This window comes from Myxocyprinus asiaticus, chromosome 11 (assembly GCF_019703515.2).
Source record: "Myxocyprinus asiaticus isolate MX2 ecotype Aquarium Trade chromosome 11, UBuf_Myxa_2, whole genome shotgun sequence".
NCBI lineage: Eukaryota > Metazoa > Chordata > Actinopteri > Cypriniformes > Catostomidae > Myxocyprinus > Myxocyprinus asiaticus.
Window position 1 is genome coordinate 36,103,086 of NC_059354.1, and position 20,170 is coordinate 36,123,255.

The 20,170-nt window shown below is 39.1% G+C and overlaps 2 protein-coding genes across 7 annotated transcripts in view; one reads left to right on the forward strand and one right to left on the reverse strand.

The window, feature by feature from the left end:
- The first annotated feature begins 1,408 nt into the window (after nt 1-1,408).
- LOC127448507 (GA-binding protein alpha chain-like) lies at nt 1,409-7,288 on the forward strand. 5 transcript variants are annotated; one of them, XM_051711109.1, is made up of 10 exons: nt 1,409-1,555; nt 2,834-2,930; nt 3,066-3,210; nt 3,317-3,401; nt 3,542-3,769; nt 4,530-4,724; nt 4,842-4,895; nt 5,555-5,683; nt 5,863-6,055; nt 6,573-7,288. In XM_051711109.1, the coding sequence occupies exons 2-10, from the start codon at nt 2,854-2,856 to the stop codon at nt 6,832-6,834; spliced, it is 1,368 nt and encodes a 455-aa protein (XP_051567069.1). In that variant the 5' UTR covers nt 1,409-1,555; nt 2,834-2,853; the 3' UTR covers nt 6,835-7,288. The 5 variants fall into 5 exon arrangements, with proteins under 5 accessions (XP_051567069.1, XP_051567073.1, XP_051567071.1 ...); XM_051711113.1 differs by lacking the exon at nt 1,409-1,555 and adding an exon at nt 1,574-1,768; XM_051711111.1 differs by lacking the exon at nt 1,409-1,555 and adding an exon at nt 1,782-1,972.
- An 89-nt stretch (nt 7,289-7,377) lies between these two features.
- The window catches only part of LOC127448493 (amyloid-beta A4 protein-like), a 33,474-nt gene continuing 20,681 nt past the window's right edge, over nt 7,378-20,170 (reverse strand). Inside the window, exons 7-17 of one of the 2 annotated variants that reach the window (XM_051711088.1) lie at nt 19,930-20,100; nt 15,433-15,566; nt 13,446-13,520; nt 12,960-13,118; nt 12,607-12,735; nt 12,408-12,507; nt 11,458-11,661; nt 10,242-10,295; nt 10,095-10,165; nt 9,792-9,938; nt 7,378-9,681 (exon numbers count right to left, since the gene is read on the reverse strand). In XM_051711088.1, the coding sequence (XP_051567048.1) occupies nt 9,580-9,681; nt 9,792-9,938; nt 10,095-10,165; nt 10,242-10,295; nt 11,458-11,661; nt 12,408-12,507; nt 12,607-12,735; nt 12,960-13,118; nt 13,446-13,520; nt 15,433-15,566; nt 19,930-20,100 (1,346 nt within the window). In that variant the 3' untranslated portion in view covers nt 7,378-9,579. The remainder of the gene's footprint in view (nt 9,682-9,791; nt 9,939-10,094; nt 10,166-10,241; nt 10,296-11,457; nt 11,662-12,407; nt 12,508-12,606; nt 12,736-12,959; nt 13,119-13,445; nt 13,521-15,432; nt 15,567-19,929; nt 20,101-20,170) is intronic. The other variant, XM_051711089.1, reaches the window with a different exon arrangement.

The window sequence follows — 20,170 nt, forward strand, 5'->3', positions numbered from 1 at the left end:
GTCCCAATACCCACACTTGCGGTTTTGGCCACTTGAGTGTGCGTGCACGTGACAGGAAGTAAGTGTTCAATGTCTAAAACATGCCAAAGCTCAGTGCACTTAACCCACACTATATCCACACTAGCACGAATACCCCTGTGCTACTCCCACTATTCAGAATAGCCACTCCCCGCCTACCCGAGCGATCGGTTATTTTCGCCATGATGACATCAAGGGAAGCTTTTCAACATAAGTTATTATAATCAGATAGTAAAACATGAGTGAAGCATATATTTATTTTAGTATAAATGAAAATATTCAACATTATATAATGTGTTTGGGATAATAATTCATAATTACAAAATATTATTTATGTGTATATTTATATACCTCTTAGTTATCCTTCTCACCCAGTAATCAATTTATTTTGTTTGTTCTAGCCTAATACTGCTGGTCATTTAGCAGCCAGTGTGGCATACAATATGTGGCCTAGTAAATGTTGTTTTAAAATCAAAAATGTATCAACTACTACCACAGGTTCTTTCTCATCTTTATGTATTTAAAATATATGTTTTAATGCTTTTTATTTGTTGTATGAAACCACATATTGATAAGTTGTGTAAAGCAGTCTTTGGTTGACAAGCCAAAGCATATCATTTAAATGGTTTGTATGAGTAGCTAATAATGAATCACACAGGTTTATAAAATATAGTTTTTATTTATTTTTTAAATTAAGTTTTATGCAGTGTATTGAGAAAGAAATTGCTTATATTTCATATTTTACAGCAGTTACGGAGGACGCAATTTTACAGTTAAACGTTTTTTTAATGCGCAAAGTATTGAAAATCAATACGAGTAAAAATAAATTAAATTTGACTATTATTTTCACACAAAACTTTTTTTTTTACTTACATATTTTCTACAGCACAATACACTTCCAACAACCAGTAGTGTATAAATAAATGAAAGGTGGGTTTCAGTTATTTATTATTTTAGGTAGGCTATAACAGTCACTGCTACCAAAAACAACTTAAAAGACAAAAACAACGGTCGCAACAAGCACCAACATCTTTAAGTCTACGAGTGTCCCAACATGCAATCAAAAGTCATCAACACACCCGCAGTCTTCACGTCTACTTGGACACTAGTGTGCCAAACACCGGAAATACGTAAAACAAGTAGACAAGACCAAAACCGCAAGTGGGGGTATTGGGACAGGGCCATTCTCCTGGCGTTCGTTTTCACACTTGTATGTTGATTTATACGACACTGTGAGAACACTGAGACTTGCCACCTCAGCTCAGTTATTTTATGTGCGGATTGCGATTGTTTGGCATAAATAACCACCAAATACACCGATCAACGGATATTATGGTCCAAATCTGAATTTTTGATGGAGTTTGCTGTCAGTGGGCAGCGAGGCCTCCTGCTCATCCCCGCCCCCATTGCAATGTTGACCAAAAAACAGCATGAACATACACTCAACTTCTTAGCAACACACACTAAACCATAGCCACTGACACCCAGCTTTATCCTCAAAAACTCCAACACAACATTTACTGATCGGGATAACGAGGTATGTGGGGCCGAATTATCATTTATCCGAGATATATGCCGACAGAAACGATTGTTACATATAAATGAGGTTAGACGAGCGTCAGTTCTCCCGCTTTCTCTGTAAGAAGCGCGAGCTAAGCTAAGCTAAATGTTAGCACCCTTAGGGGAAACAGAGCTAGCCGGAGTGCTAACACCACTGACTATAACCCAACCTTCTCACGCCCGATAAACAGTAGGTGAAGACGTTTGTGTACTTTATGTGGAGTAACCTAGTGTACTATCTATTTTACATAGAAAGTTTTTGTTAACGTTATGAATTTGTTCACGACAAATGAACGCGCGAGTTTTTTTCAAAGTCAGCGCGAGCTGTTCGCGTGAGCATATGACCACTTCAACCAGGCGTGCCCCTTCTCTCTCGTCAGCATAAGCTAAGAAGGTAACAAAGAGGCCAGGTATACGTTTACTTAACCATATTCGACGATTAAAACGATTGCACCTGTCGCTGAGATTACTTTATATTAAAACGCCGTGTTGTTTCCGTTCGTTTCTCGAGTCGCGTGGCTGTTTTCGGAAGTCTGTCAGCCGCCGTGACTTCGGCCAGGATTTCCGGCTGCTTTTACATCTGCCCTTCTCTTGTTTTGTTTCCGTTTCTTCCATTTCCGTTTTAACTTTCCCGAATCAAAAGTCTTGCTGTGTAGCTACCCCCGAAAAGTTTCGAAAGTTTTGAAAACCCATCTTTTACGTCAATTTTTGTGGTTATATTTACGAAATCACTCCAATATGGCAACTGCGTTTGTATCGATTCGCGCGTCGTCTTCCCACCTAGTCGCTGGTGTTAACAATATTATTGTTAAGTATTAGATTTAATGCAAGCTCTCCAATAAAACAATACATTGTTTGACCAAAAGGGTGGTATATTTAATAAATAAGTGCGTCTTGTGTGTAGAAACAGTAACAATATGGGGAAGTTGTCACGGTGGGCCTGTACTCAAGTAAAGCCTCGGTGTTGCGTGAGATATTTGGACTCAAGAGACTTGTTAGTCAGCCCACTATAGTTTTCATTGCACCCTTGGCACTAGCACGAAGTCGAGAGAACTACTGTGCTTAATGTATTAATCTGGCCAGTTAGTGCCTTTCGGACCCCTTTAGATATTTCACATAACTTTACATTCATGGCATTTGTTGGAAATCTTAGAGTTCTTAATTTAATCTGATTTGTGTTTACTTGTTTGTGATTAAATTAATCGAAAAAGACAGTACATTTCTGTTGTTTTAAAATGCATTCTCTTTGTTTTAGTTGGATAAGGAGTTGACGGGATGTCAAAAAGTGAGACTGAGGAGATGATTGAAATTGAGATTGATGGACAGGAGAAACAGGACTGTCTAGAGGAGGCGTAAGTGCTTTCTCTGTTTTTCCTTCTGCTTTTCTCTCTCTGACATCCTCTCTCATTGGACAGTGTGCAGTTTGTTTCTGCGGACTCAATGAAAGCTCTGTTTCATGTGACCTAACTCATGTCTGTGGTCTTCAGAATTGAGGAACAAACCATCACAGCAGCTGAATTGATTACGCAAGACATTGACATCAGTGAGCCAATTGGTAACCTGAAGAAGTTATTGGAGCCTCGTCTACAGGTCCCACTGGATGGATATGACATCTGTCTGCAGGACATCCTTGTATGTGGTTTTGTGTTAGTGTAATTTGATTTGAGTGCAACACACTTTCATTTATTTTCTTAGTGAACATTAGTTGGTTGAAATCTTCATCTTGTTCTTCATGTAGTTGCATCCTGACCACAGCTTGTTCGATCAAGGAGTGAAGACAGATGGCACAGTACAGCTCAGTGTGCAGATTGTCACAAAACAGGGTAACAGTTAACAATTATCTCGTATTGCTGTTTGGAAAATCTCAACTTGTCAACAGGCCCTTCAGAAAACTGAAAATATTTATAGCGATAATTAAAACAGAAAATAGGCTTAACTTGCTTGTGCATGTGATGTGTTTTAGGTGAAGAGAAATTGAATATTCTAGAGATAGTGAAACCAGTGGAGACCGTGGAGGTGGTGATCGATCCAGATGCAGCTGCAGGGGAGGAAGCCCATCTTGTGGAGGATGGACATGTGATTGCAGTGGAGCGAGCTGCCATTCCAGATGAGACTTCGGAACAGGTGACCCGCTGGGCGGCTGCATTGGAAGGGTATCGCAAGGAGCAGGTTCGACTAAACATTCCCTATGGTATGTATTTCTTTGATAGGAACATGTTTCTGAGTTGGATATACAGTTACTCTACCAAGCAACACATTTTATAAACTTTTTATCAATTAATCTGTCAATTATTTGTTTCTATGGTCAATTAATCGAATAACCCACAAGCATTGGGCAAGGTGTCTATATAAAATGTTTTACAAACAATTATATATATATTTTCTTTTGCTGCAGCTCGCTCTATAGCTTTCACCATTTTTCATTGAAAATTGATGTTATTTTGCAAATGTTTTTTTACTATTGCAAAATAACAACATTTTTTGAAGGCTCTCTGTACACAGTGCAAAGTCCTGACTAATCGATAATGAAATATGTTGTTGACAGTCTTCATTATTGTTTTAGCCATAGATTCAAATGTGACTCCTTTCTAAATTATGCGTTACATGCAATAAAAAATGAAAATGACATTGTGAAATTAAATCATGATTTGATTATTTTGGTACGATTCATATCACTTGGATTTAAAAGTGGTCATGAATTTTTGCATTTTGAGTATTTGTGCGTGAGAAATGAATGTAATAAATTGGATATTATTATAGTAATTATAATATTTTAAATTCTGATTATTATTATTTTTTATTATTAATAATAATACATATTTATTATTAGTATTAAATCATAATGTAAATATAAACATAAAAATGTTAAATGTCAGAAATGTATTTTTACACCTTTAGAAATTAGTAGTGTATAACCATGTAATGGGTTCTGCTGTGTGTCTCTTTATCAGACCCGGTGCAGTGGACAGCAGATCAGGTAATCCACTGGGCAGTTTGGGTGATGAAGGAGTTCGGCATTGAGGAAATGGAGGTGGGGGGCATTCACATTCCTGGCCGCCAGCTCTGTGGTTTCACCCAGGAGGAGTTCCTCCAGAGAGTGCCCAGCGGAGAGATCCTATGGAGCCACTTGGAGCTTCTACGCAAGTGTAAGTTTTAGGGAGGAAACCAACAGAGTGTGTGTGGTGTGCATTCACCAATGAAACATTCTCCGTCACAATATGTCTTTTAGCCTGTATACAATATTACTTTAATTCTACTTGCAGATGTACTTGCGAGTCAGGATCAGGGTCAGGAAGCTACAGTCACCATTGATCAGCGTGAGTATTTATATAATATGTATTCTCAGTCCACCCCCACTGCTTTTACTGTCTTCTGCTCAGTTTCATCAACAAAATCACTTTTTTAATAAGTGTGACGAGGAGGAGGGTGTAGCCGGGCCATGAGTACACACGCCCTGCGCTGTATTGTCCTAATCAGCCGGGAGGGGGAGAAAGACGGGAAGGAGGAGGAATGCGCTGTCGTGGAGTCACTGCTATCTGCCAGGGGACGGAGTCGTCGCCGCCGGGAGCTGGAGGAACTGCTGCTGTCCACCAGGAAGCGGAGGAGCCGTTACCATCCACCAGGGGTCGGAGGACATGCTGCCCTCTGCCAGGGGAGGAGCGGCTGTCGTCCGCCAGGGGGTGGAGGAGTGGCTGAGGACCAGGCGACCGCTTGTCCGGGGACCGGCGAGCGAGGGTTTTCTCTCTCTGTCCCGAATTGGCGCCTTCGGCTTGCCTTTATCCCTCTCCTAGCTGATTGACAATTCAGCGTCCGGCGTGCATCCACACGGCCCGGCCATGTCCTCCTCCTCGTCACAGTAGGCCTACACATGACTTGCTTAGGGGGCAGTTTTGTGTCTCCAGACTACATTTATACTTTTCAATGAAAAGAGAATGTGTTGGTCTGTTGGGTAACACCGTTCTGTGTTTATCTCCAGCTGTGCAGATCATTCCTGCACCAGTGCAGCAGGCCACGCCCACAGCCATTAAAGTGCTGAAGCACAACAAAACGCCCCGAGCCCCCCGTATCTCAGGAGAGGAGCGCAGCTCCCCAGGGAACCGCACAGGTACACGCACACCTGCTTTGAATGCAACAAATGAACATTTGTTCATTTAGTGCACAAAGTACATAGACACATATGCCTTATTTATTTGAAATAATGGGATTAGACATCTTATATTGTGATAAACTAATAAACAATTTATGTTTGTGAGTTGTTGTATTATTGTTTTGTGTGCCCTTCAGGTAATAACGGTCAGATCCAGCTGTGGCAGTTTCTCCTGGAGCTGCTGACGGATAAGGACTCTCGGGATTGCATTTCCTGGGTGGGAGAGGAGGGCGAGTTTAAACTCAATCAGCCCGAGCTGGTAGCTCAGAAATGGGGCCAGCGCAAGAACAAGCCCACCATGAACTACGAGAAGCTAAGCAGAGCTCTCAGGTGCGACTACATGATTTTCTCTCTCCAGCTTAGGGGGCGTCTGACAAAACTGCTTTGTTGGCTGGATGTAACAAGTTATTGGTGCAATCTTTCCAAAGAGCTCTGTCTATCAAATCTTTATTACGTTACTACATCCACACCAATGTCTTTTATGTTTTCATAAACCTGGAATACATTTTTTATTTCAAGATCCTAAATAAAGATTTTAAATAAGATCAAGTCTTAGTGTAGGGCTAACGTAATTGTATAATGCATAACAGAAAAGGTTTTGCATATTTTCTTTGCTGATCCCCTGCATATGTATAGAGTATAGTTTAGTAATGTATCTCTTCAGTCAATATTATAAATGTAAAAAAAAGAAATGTAAACTTTTTTATATTATTCATGTTATTTTATATATATATATATATATATATGTATGTATGTGTATGTATGTATTTTTATTTTATTTTTTTTGTCACCCAAACCATCACCCAGTGGTATAAACATATTTATCAATCTTGTCTCCTCTCCATAGGTACTACTATGATGGAGACATGATCAGCAAAGTACAGGGCAAACGCTTTGTCTACAAGTTTGTGTGCGACCTGAGGACTTTGATTGGATACAGCGCTGCAGAGCTCAACAACCTGGTAACGGAGTGCGAACAGAAGAAACTCGCCCGGGTTCAGCTGCACGGGCTCGGCCAGCCCATCAACACAGTCACGCTGGCCACCGCCACTGGGCAACCAGTTACCACCGTCACTTTGGCTGCAGCGGCTTTAGAGAAAGACAGTTGAGTGGCTGTGGCTTGTTAATCCCAACCACTCAGGAGACGAGGTTAAGATGGGAGGAAACTGGTTTAAAAATGTGACTTTGGGCAGGGTGGGAGACCGCGGGTTTGTACGCAGATGTGTGCGCTTTGAGTGTGTATGCTTGCGTGTCCTTAAAGCTTAGAGTGAATGTGTGTGTGTGTGTGTAGAGAGAGAGAGAGAGAGAGAGAGAGAGACACAAAGTATAGATGATCACGTATGAGCTTTCAGTTTTTGTATGCTTGTTCTCTGACTGCAGGATAGCATTGGCTATATTTCCATTGTGTATATACTCTGTTTTTGATAGCCATGTGGGCAGTGTATTTTGATATTTTCCATTTGTAAAGGATCTTTTCTTTTTATTTTTGAGTGTCCAATTCCCTCAAGGTGAGGTACTTTTTACTGTCCACCAGAGGGAAATAAAGAGACAGTTGTTTTTGAATCTCTTGAGTCTTACCAGAATATTCTCATATAGCAGAAATCAAACACGCCCCTTTTTCTTGTCTTGTGCACTAAACACATCACTTGGTGTTTGTATGTACATTCAAAACTTTATTCATGGTTACAGTGTAGAAAGCTTTCCCCCCTTTTAAGCCAATGCTTTGAACAGATACTTAAGGAAAAGTTCACAGAAAGAGCTTTCGCTGTTCCCTACTGACCACAGACACACCCTTAATAGTATCCACTAATCAGCACAACACCAGATTTTTAGAGCAAAGGTAATTCTACACAGGAAAGTCATGAGCAATGTTTGAATCATTTGATGCCTCATAGAATGAAGTATACAACAGTTGACACATTTTCCTTCAATTTTCTTTTCTAATCATGCCACTTTCAAAGTAAATCATTAGGAGATCTTTTCGAAAGACTGCATGGCAGATTTGCATTGTTATTTCCCATCCATCCTTCCTATGGGTCACCTGCTCTGGCATGTAAGGTGTTGAGATACTTAAGTGAAACAATAAAAAGGGGGAAAGGTGAGGTGTTTTCTGTCCCAAAATGTGTTCGTGAATATCACAGACACTAGGGAATACAAAGAGGAAAGTGGGACAAAAATTACACAATCCAAAATGGTGGATATTTCTAAGCAAAATCCCACCACTCCACATCTCCATTCCCTAATCCCGGTCCCATACCAGATCCCGACATGGAATAAACCTTAATGAGACAAAGGGGTGCAGACCCTTTAAAAAAATGCAGAGTGCGTAGGGCGTTAACAAAACATGGACTAATATTACACTCCATAATACAATACATACATCTTTTCCAGCCCCATGCAACCATTTAAGTGTGTGTGGCATGGTCCAAAAGAAAAAGCACACACTTCTTTTAAAGCATGTCTCTGTGATGACGAAGCCAAGCAGTTTTTTTTTTCCACTTATTTAAAATTATGTGATCACAAGAAGACACTAAAATTTACAATCCAGCTAAATCTCTACATGAGAGAGGCTGAAGTCTGTGTTTGGATCCAGAACCTTCTCTCTGTTATAATTGCCATGCACTATATAGGTACAGCTAGTTTCTGCCTTATTTCAATACATATTACAAACAAAATAAAAACATTCATTTCTTATATCTGTAAATGTTATGCTTTTTACATTTTTTTAAAAGCTTTATTTTTGTTTTTTATCCCCAAAGAAAAGGTGGAATGACACAATCCTGAAATGTACATTTTAAAGGAATATTAACTCAAAAATGAAAATCCTGTTATCATTTACTCACCATCATGTTGTTCCAAACCCATATGCCTTTTTCTCAGTGGAACACCAAAGGAGATGTTAGAGAGAACGACAATCACCATTCACTTTCATTGAATGGAAAAAAGGTACAATGAAAACTAATGGTCACTTAACACTTCCTAACATAATCTTTTGTGTTTTACAGCAGAAAGAATGTCATACAGGTTTGGAACAACATGAGGGTGTGTAAATGATAACTGAATTTTCTTTTTTGGGTTAACTCCCTTTAGCAATGAGTACATTATTCTGCAACTGGTTGTTGCAGCGGTTAGAGCCTCATGTAGCCAACGAAACATCTGAGTGCCCAGGGAAAAAGAAAGGAGGAAGAATATGCAAAAAGAATAGGAAATATAAGTGCTTAAAATCATATACTCATGTTATTCCAAACCTGTATGACTTTCTTCCGTGGAACACAATAGGGATATTGTTAAGGACAACCTCAGTCACCATTCACTTTCATTGCATTGTTTTTTTCCATGCAAAGGTAGTAAATGGTGATTCTGCTTAACATTTCCTTTTCTGATGGCAAAGTCATACAAGATTGATAGAAAATAAGGGTGAGTAATTGATGACAGAATATACATTTTTGGGTCATCTTTATAAAAGTTTCATAAGAGCAACAAAAATAGAGCCAAAAGAGGAGGGAAAAATGGATGGAGGCGAGAAGACAAGGACTTTGGGTAGGTTAGAAGGGAAGTATAGGCCAAGAGAACAGAGCAGAGGACACTTCATTCACCGCACAGTACTGTGATGGACAGGTGCAAGAGCACTGGAGCACACAGATGGACCATCTGACTGACAGATGGCTGAATTGGCAACAATGATGTATCCCTTTTCTTGATCAGTTGGATGGAATGGTCATGTGATGGAAGCCATCTTCATGGTGACAGAGCTGACTATATAGTGTATATGAGGCATCAGTCTGTGCTCTCTGTCCTGATGCAGTGGGGTGATGGTGGTGGTGTGGGGGAGTGCAGGGTTCTGAAGTGGTTCTTTAGTTATGCATTTGCTCAAAGAACTTGTAGGTGGGGTTCTCATAGCCGTTCTGCTGCATCTTTGTGAGATGGCGTTCCTCTGGGGTCACTGCTGCATCCACCTGAAATATAAAAACATGTAATTAAAAGCTTATGCAGACCTAAGCTAGGGTTCCAACCCCTTTTGACTTTTCCATTCAGGGTTCCCACTTTTTTGACAATAACTTCTCACCTCAATGACTCCATGGTGGATGGAAGTATACTGCTTCTTCCTTAGCATAACAAGTGTGATTACAATGACAGTAGCGATGACAACTCCACCCACCATTAGCCCAATGATGGCTCCCTTATTGGAGCCCATGTCTTCTGCAAGGAACATCTGATGGAACACAAACATGTCAATTACTTCTTTACATTGTGAAATATGTACAATAGGGTTGAATAGATACATATTAAAGTATGTCACTGTCAGAGAGATATTTTGTCTGTATGTAAAATACGCATTGAAAGTTTACAACTAACAAACAGTTTTTACCAGTCTCTTGTCACGGACATCATAACCTGCGTTATGCCTTTCCTCAATGTCCAGCCGAACCTTGGGAATTTCTTAAAAACACACACATGTTCATTAGTTATACGGCATTAAGCATGTCATGGTTGAAAATCATAAATACACACTTACCAGGTCTTGTGGGCAGATCCCTATCTGGAATTGGACGGGCATCTACAGGTTCAACTGAACAAGATAAAAAGAAAAACTATTGACTGAAGTTTTATTCATTATTTACAATTATTTAATTCACGGCTCACTCACGGCTCTGGAATGCTTGTTTCTGATAAAAAATTATGTTGATTCAAGTCAATATTTCATGTCCATTTATTTATTTAGTATGTAACAATGTAATGAGTGGAATAAAATACAATCAGTCAATCATTATCACAAATTATTACATGGCTCTCTGGAAAACTAGATTCTGATTGGCCAATGGCGCCATCTAGCGGCCTGACATTTCTGAGTAACAACCGCACATCCACGTATCAGCCAGAAGTATAGGTCTCTGCGGAACCATAATGGGTGTTTCCCAATCTGTGGGCGTTTTCAAACCAGGATGGAAAATTTTCAACTATCCAATGAAAGTTGGGAATCATAATGTCAGTGGGCGTTTCCAAACCCAGATGAACGTTTCTGAACTATCCAATGAAAGTAGGGAATCTCAGTGTAAAGTAGTAATCAAATCATGTAAAGTGGTTGAAAAATGCCCATCCCAATTTGAAAACGCCCACTAAATGGAAAATGCCCATGTTTGTTCTACAGAGACACAAGTCTCATAAGACCATTCATCAGGGTATTGTGAGCCATCTTTCCTGATTCTCGTATCACTGTGCGATCTCTACAAGTAAGCTAATAAAATAATTTCAACTCAACTAAATGTTTCATGTGCATTTATTTATTTATTTGGAAAGTAGTTTTGTAATTAGCTGTATAAGTATTCAGACGGTCATTAATTACAAAATAAACACCAGCAGAACTCAAAGGTGGATTTCAGCTGTTGAGCAATTTATTTCTTCTCATATAATTACATAATTTCAACGCAAATCAATATTTTATGTCAATGTATTTATTTATTTGGATAGTAGCCATGTAATAAGTGGGATAATTTCCATTCAGCCGGTTGTTGTTATCGCCAAATAAACCCCTTCAGGGTGATACAAGACCCCTCAGCTTCTCGTCGGGGTCCTGATCTCACTGCCGGGGTTTATTTAACTGTAAATGATCCCTTACATATTATTGGCTATTCAGTATATGTTTGCGGTGATCAAAAAGGTGGGCCCTTTTAAAGGTCTTGAAATATTTTCAGTTGGGTTAAGGGTGACGGCAAAGACGTGCTAATGTTTACCATGTTTGTCAGTGTTAGCCTGGTTGAAACTTTCAGGGTGGATGAAGCCCAGGCCGTCTTCATCTGGAGGCAGGGTGTCCAGGGGAGTGGTGCTGTCAGGCAGGTCCGGCATAAGGGCATCATTCCCGTAGCTCACCCTCATCTTACTCTGGAGAGAGGACAGCTGTTGAGTGACCTCTGCCTGGTCACGCTGTATCAGCATTGCTGGAGAAAGAGAGGATGAAAGACTTCAGTATCCCCTAAATCAGGGGATTTCAAACTTTTTGATTCCAAGGACTCTAAGAACCCCCTTCTTAAAGTATAAAGGCATTTATACAGTATATTTTAAATGTAGAAATAACCATTTCTGCAAGGTAAAAAAAACAAACAAAACAGTAAGCATGATATTATAAAGACATACATTAACTTTTATATTGCGATTTTACCAAAGGCACAAGATATTATTAAAGTATTTTTTTTTTTTACACTTTTTTTGTTCTCTGAAATTTTGCACCCCAGTTTGAACCCCATAAATCATAAATTATGTGTTCTGAGTGGTTGCTAGGGCATTGCTAGACAGTTAATAAGGTTTTCTAAGTGGTTGTTAGGTTGTTGCTAGGATGCTCTGGATCGCTTTTAGGGCATTGTTAAGCGATTGCTAAAGTGTTCTGGGTGGTTGCCTGGTTGTTTCAAGGGTGTTATGAGTGGTTGCTATGTGGTTCCAAGATAGATATAGGTATATTTGATCATCTGTTATGGAAAAGCATAAGCTTCCAATTATCCCGAACAAAGCATATTAACTCTGAACAGCCTGAAGGACTGTGCCGAGTTTGGTGGATGTAGCTTGAAAACTTATTGTTAGCAGTTGTTACAATCAGAAAGTAGTTAAGAATTAAAAAAATAATAACCTTACCAGAGTTCAGTTTTGTACATTCACTTTTTAAAGCTAACATAAACCATTTTGGACTCACCCACTTGGTCCTGGATTTCAGTAGCCACTTGTGGAACCTTGTAGAGGTAGCCCAAGGATTGGTTCATACGTTCTTCAATCACACGCAGGTGGGTCATCACCTTTGAGCACAGAGATTCAGACTGAAGTCGTCTACACATTTTGGCCTGGCTCTTTAAAGAGCTTACAATACAGACATAAAAGACATGCCATAAACTTACAAATGGTCGAATCTGGGATGCCTTCTTGGGATCCACCTCACGCACATGCTCAAAATGTTTGAGAGTGTGTTGTCTGTCTTTCTGCTCCGCACGAATGTACTTCTTCAACAGATTAAGGACCTGCCGAGGCTGTGCGAGACAGAGTAGAGGACTCAGTATATGACACTGGAGCATACATTCTTGTGTTCACAGGCAGCTAGACAGAGTCCATTGTTGCAAGACATCCAGCATCCAAAACACAACATATACTGGTTGTTAGCTATGCTGATCTTCTCAACAGGGAGGTCCTGTGTGTGTGTGTGTGTGTGTGTGTGTGTGTGTGTGTGTGTGTGTGTGCATGAGTGTGTGCATACTCGTGGCTGGTCAGACTGCAGGGCACTCAGGTAGATTTCCAGGGCCTGGCGGCGACGGTCATTAAGCAGAGCTTCCACTCGTGCCATGTGAGTCTCCACCAGCTGCTGTCTCTCACCAGCCGCCTCCTTCTCCAATGCCTCCACCCTCTCCTGGAAGCGCTATAGAAACACATGTACATGTGTAAACAAAGCCAGAAGCCTTTTATTAATCCTAAAAAATAAAGTACAGTGACCCTTTCAATCCCCATGAAAATCCCCCTTCACGTTAATGGGAACTGTATGTTTTACCAATAAATCTGAATGCATTTGAACTTCAACCCCACTAAGTGTTTTTATGTAACCATATCAGAAACTGCTAGATTATTTTAACAATAAATGCATTTTACTTTACTACTTTTGTGTACATTGTAATGTTAACTTCATTGCTTATGAATCAGGGCACCCTACATATCACATTGATATTTATAACAAGTGCTGAGAGGTTACCTGAATGATGGTCTTCTTATCAGCACGAGGAAGATTCTTAGCTTGTCTCTCTGCCTCCTCCCATTCTCTCATCACCTACAGAGAAACAAGTAAAGAAACGGAACCAGAGAGCAACAAAATCACCAACTGAATTCTCAACTAGAGGTAGACAGACAGACAGACAGACAGATCACAACCAATAGTTGCTTTTTGGAACTATCGTTATCATATAAACAGAGTAATATATATTCCTCCATGTTCCTCTGTGGCCCGTGCTGGAGGATTCTACAGTAAAACAGCTTGGATCTGTAAAATAACAAAAGTCTCTAGACATGAAATAAAAACAATCAATGACACCTGGAGATTTGCTGTACCTAAATCGTTCATCTTCCTTACTTTAATGCATATTTTGCCATTTTGAATAGATAATCAAGTGTTTAAAATTAAAGTGAGGGTATGCAAAGAAAAATGCAACTATATGGAAACGTCCTCTTCAACACATATATCATGTCTCCAACTTCATATCTTGTGAATAATAAACCTTATTCCTCATTAAACCTCATCTGGTGAAATATATTTACACAAAATCTGTGAATGTATAGGCTATAAAATAACAGTCCCCAGTGTGTTTCGGGCTTATTTATAGTTAAAAGTCCAATGTTATACTCCAAATTAACAGTTTTTTTTTTATTATTGGGATTTTAGTTGAATAATAAACTGCATCTGGGATTTTATACATTTTAGACTCTTGTAATGTCTATGTCTGTGCCCGTCATAGTAAGGAAAGACAAATAAAATGTTTTAACATTCTATAAATCAATTTGATAGAATCAGCTATCAGCCTTTTCCACCACCTTAGTTATCGGTATCGGCAAAATCCACTATTGGTCGACCTCTTACAAACACTTACACTTACCAACAAAATCAAAAAAGTACCATGGTATTACAATGTTTTTTTGGACTTGTCCCATGGTAATACCAAGATCACATCACACGTTTGGTCACAAGATGTGCAGAGAACCAGTGAGGTTTGATGCCATCAAAGTATCAGAAATCCTTGATTTTAAGTTCTTAATTAATATGATTTGATTCAAGTGATTCAATTGATTAGTTCTGTTCATCACACAGTGAACACATTGCTTCACAAGACTTGGAATATAGTATAGAGTTTTTTTTATTTTAATTTTTTTACTTTTTTGAGTTTACAGACCAGAGTCACAATTTATATACATTATAGTGAATAAACCCTGTTAAGACTTTTTAAAAATTCAATTTTGTTTTCCATGGAAGAATGACAGAAAATCGTACGGGTTTGGAGTAACATCAAGGTGAGTAAATAATGACATAATTTTCATTTTTGGGTGAACTATTCCTTTAAATGATTTTAAAAAATATATCTGTAGGTAAATATTGCTGTGATTTACTATGTATTGTGTGTTGAAAATGATAAATATTCCTCCTGTTAATTTAGTGAAAAACATGCCTAAATGATTTTTAAGTTTGTACTGTATTTTACTTCTTGCATTAAACATTTTGAATCTAATTGTCTACAATGGCCATTTGGTCAAAATAACAGTTCCTCTGATTGAAAAAAATAAACAAATAAAAATTAAGCCATTTCACAGCAAATATGTGAATATTGAGATGTACAGTGTATCCAGAAAGTATTCACAGCGCTTCACTTTTTCCCCACATTCTGTTATTGTACAGCCTTATTCCAAAATGGATTAAATTCATTATTTTCCTCAAAATTCTACAAACAATACCCCATAATGACAACGTGAAAGAAGTTTGTTTGAAATCTTTGCAAATTTATTAAAAAAAAAATAAAAAATCACATGTACATAATAATACTTTCCGGATGCACTTTATCCAATATTGTGAAAAAGTAAAAAAATATAGACAGATGTATATTTTTAGCTATACTGCCTAGCCATAGTACTGCCACAGTATGTTTTTCTAAGGGACCTCTTTGCGTCGTACTGTACCAATCCATAAATGTTCCCACCTCTGACATTTTCTCTCTGTGTTTGGCCTCCAGGCTCTCCTTGGCCTTCTGGAAGCGGGTGTGCTCGTTCATATCTCCTGGAGCTTCCAGGTAACGATCCACGGCATCAGCAGGGCTCGGGGCCATGGTGGGCACTGGGGAGAATGAAAAGTCATAGTAACTGATAGTCAAAAACAGATAAATGTGAGCCAGAGAATCTTCCTTGAGGTAAAGATAAGGCTCCTTCTAGAAAAGAACAGTTAGTTCAGGTGCAGGTTAAACTTGGTTAGTAAAGACAGAAACATTTGTGTGAGATTGCTTTTGCCAAAGGTTTCTCCACTGTCTGTTTTAGATGCATACAGAGATTTTAAAGAGTTTCATTCCTAAAAAAGGTCTAGGAACATTGGTAGTATGGTTCTTCTGTGTATTATAGTGGCCCCACTTAAGGCACTTAAAGATGTATGAATTTAATTGCATACAATAACAAAATATCTAATAAGTGGTATCTACATTCAAATGATGCTCAACCTTATTTTAGAACCAACTTCAGTGAAGTCAGTTCTCCTCAAGTGCACAATAAGACCTGGAATGAGCAGTAAGAAAGTAAACAGGGTAAATTTGGATTTCACATTGACTTTAACAATGGACACAATCCACAAAGTCCAAATACTTCTTGTCTTAATTTTGAGCAGTACATCTATTGTTGTATAATTTAATTTTAAACCTAAAACATTTTTGAGAAATATTTTGCTTGAAAAGTGTGCGTATGCTATCTTTAAAATAAATGGCACTTGGTTTGACATTTTGTTACCTAATGCAATGACATTCAAGCATATTGATGTGTGGCTTAAGTGTCCAAATACCCTTTGGGGCCACTGTAAGTGTGTGGGTGTGTGAAATATGGATATCCAAGTGTGTATTCAGTAGCAACTGGTGTGACAGATTCTGACAGCAAGCATGCGGGAACAGCCAGGCGGGCTGTGGGGAATATGCCCTCTCAGGATGAGGGCTGCTCTGCTGTCACTTTCCCATAGAGTCCAGCATTGTGCTTAACCAAGCGGAAACCGCCTACTAAGCTACAGCCACAGACCGGTTTGACCAGAGACCAACTACAGCTCAGATCACTAACCCACAAACAGAGATGAAACAAAGAGAGAGGGAGAGAGTGGGGGGAGGTACATACAATCCTGCAGTGTTCAGCAGGTAAATAAATGCACTCCAGCACATGCAGATGCTCTCAGGAAGGTCAAAACAGACAAACACGCACATCAAACACACTAAGCACACATATTCACATTGATGTCTTTTATCTACTCAAAATATCTTCCTGATCTGAGGAGCGAATTCACTAAACAGTTGCGAAACTTGCACATTTAACAACCACCTGCAATCTAATTTAACTAGGCATTAAATGCACAAAAATAGCACAGTACCTTGAGTATTTAAATGGATTGTTTCCCCCAAAATGAAAGTTCTCTCATTTACTCACCCTCATGCCATTCCAGATGTGTATGACTTTCTATCTTCAGCAGAACACAAATAAATATTTTTAGAAGAATATCTGAGCTCTGTAGGTCCATACAATGCAAGTGAATGGTGATCAGACCTTTGTAGCTCCACAAATCACAAAGGAAACATAGAAGTAATCAATAAGACTCCAGTGTTTAAATCCATATCTTCGGAAACGATGTAATAGGTGTGGGTAAGAAACAGATCAATATTCAAGTCCTTTTGTTTTACTGTAAATCTCCACTTTCACTTTCAATTTTACATTTGAATGTCACATGTGGTGCCTGTTTAGTTTCACTTTCACAGCTGAAAGTGAAAGTGAAAGTGGAGATTTAGAGTAAAAAAAGGACTTAAACATTGTTCTGTTTCTACAACCCCAATTCAGAAAAAGTTGGGACAGTATGAAAAATGCTAATAAAAACAAAAAGGAGTGATTTGTAAATTATATTCACCCTTTGCTATATTGAAAGCACTATAACTACACATTATATGATGTTTTCCCTTGTGAATTTCCTTGTTTTTTGAAAATTGTTAGTCAACACCATTCGCCGCTGCATCCATAGATGTAAGTTAAGACTTTACTATGCAAAGCATAAGCCCTAAATCAACACTGTCCAGAAATGCTGCCGACTTCTCTGGTCTCGGTCTCATCTTAGATGGAAAGCAGAACAGTGGAACTGTATTTTTTGGTCTGAAAAGTCATTTCAAAAAGTTTATGAAAAACAAAGCCGTCGTGTTATCCAGGCCAAAGAGGAAAAGGGCCATCCAAGCTGTTATTAGCGCCAGGTCCAAAAGCCAGTGTCTGTATGGGCCAGGGGTGTGTCAGTGCCCATGGCACAGGTAACTCGCACATCTGTGAGAACACCATGAATGCAGACAGATATGTACAAATTTGTACATATACTTCCATCCAACACCGTCTTTTCCAGGGACATCCCTGCATATTCCAGCAGGACAACGTCAAACCACATACTGACTGGATTTCAAGTGCATGGCTGTGTAAGCAGAGCGTGTGGGTGCTAGACTGGCCTGCCTGCAGTCCTAACATGTCTCCAACTGAGAATGTGTGGCGCATTATTAAGCACACCATCCGGCAATGAAGTACAATTGTGCAGTTAAAGACCAACATAATGGACGATTGGGGTAAAATTCCACTTTCTTAAACTTAAACTTGTGTCTTCAGTGCCCAAAAGTGTTATTAGAAGAAATGGTGATGTTTCACAGTGGTAAACACTCGTCCGTCCCAACTTTTTTGGAGCAGGTTGCATTCATCTGATTTGAAATTACTGTACATTTTCAAAAAACAATTAAATGTTAGGGTTCTTAACATCATGTAATGTGCAGTTGTAGTGCTTTCAATATAGTAAAGGGTGAATATAATTTACAAATCACTCCTCTTTTTTTTTATTATTATTTTTCATAGTGTCCCAACTTTATCAGAATTGGGGTTGTAACATACACCTATTCTATTGCTTCTGATTATATTGATTTAAAACCGAGAGTCATATGGATTACTTTTATGTTTCCTTTATGTAATTTTTGGAGCTACAAAAGGTCTGATCACCATTCAGTTACATTATATTGACCTACAGAGCAGAGATGTTTTTCTAAAAATCTTCGTTTGTGTTCTGCTGAAGAAACAAAATAGAAAAGAATTTTCATTTCTGGGTGAACTATGCCTTTTAAATTAAGTAATATTTAGAAAGTATTTTCTATGCAAATTAGGCTTGTTATAGATAGTGCCTTATTCACAAAACTCAATTAAATTTGCTTGGCAGAATTAATAATGTGCTACTACCACCCTTGGAAAGCAATAAATTAGTGTATGTGATTTAAAGAGGTCATGACATGCCTTTTTTATCATTTCAATATGTTCCTTGATGTTCACTTATAATATTAATAATATTTTTTGCACAAGAAACAGTGATATATTTGTAAAATATGATAATTTTCCATCCTCATTCTGACCCTTCGTCAGAAACGGTTTTAGTGCTGCTTTTCCTTTAAGTCTTGACAGTACATGCCCACTGTTCTGACTGGCTCTCTGGTCTTGACTGACCTGCTCTCTCCTTACCATCTCACTGCTCACTGCTACTGGGCAGGGCTACTGAAGTGATAAGGTAAAGTAACTGTTGAGGTGTTGTTGTGGAGGAGGTCAGAGAGATACAAATGTCTACGACAGTCTGACATCACAATATGGAGGAAGTAGAGAACAAGTCGTTTTGGCAGCTTGGTTTCATCAATTGCCTTTTGCATTGAGAAGGACATTTTGAGTTCTGAAACTTACAGTGTGTTTTTATAGAAAAATGACCTCTTATTTGTCAAAAGATCAAGGAAAATTTGATTCCTCATGCCATGACCCCTTTAAAAGTTCAATATCAGTCAGACTAAAATAATAATTTCTCTTTTTAAAATGTCAGACTGAAACAGTACCAGTCGAATACTTGAAGTCGGACTAACAGACCTAGAAAATGCGATCACAGCATGACTTCGTCCAGCATGAATACACAATAAACAGACCACAATCGGCCTCGGCACTGCGTGCTTGCTCCGAAAGACAGAGGTGATACGCAATGTGTTTTTAACACTTCCTCAACATTGAATAAAATATTCAAATACGCATTATGTCATGTATACATGGACAAACAGATGAAGACTGTTGCAAGACTACGCAAAAAACACTGTAGCTTGATAACATACTGACTGTAGACAGTGCGTGCAAATGAATTCATTCTTAGTGAACTCCCCCAGAAATCATCTATAGAATAGAAAGGTAAGGAAAGGCTTCAGAATTTTCAGAAAAGTTCTAGAATGTTAAACTAAAAGAACTAGATGCTCTGTCTATGCAGTCACCTCGAAGGGACCTGTAATCCATGCAGGATAAAGTATCCAACCATCTGCTGAGGCAAGCTTGTGAGTTTGGCACAGCTGAAGCAAAGACAGCGAGAAAGGGAGGATGTGCTGCTTAGTGGACAGATGAACTTCTTCTCAGGAGACGTCTGGACTTACACACACTGCTGCTGCAGACAGCCATGCAGTACTCCTCTGATTCAAAGTTATTGCGGTTGCCCCCGCAGCCCCCAAAGATGAAGGGGGCGCATCGGCCCATCTCCACCACAAAATACCAGCGGGGCAGCTTGGCACGGCACGGCCCCGTCCGAGCAGGGGCCCAGCACACCACTGACGAGGGAGAGACACTCAGTGGATTTGTTTACATTTTCATACAAAACATGTTAATTGTTTCACTCAA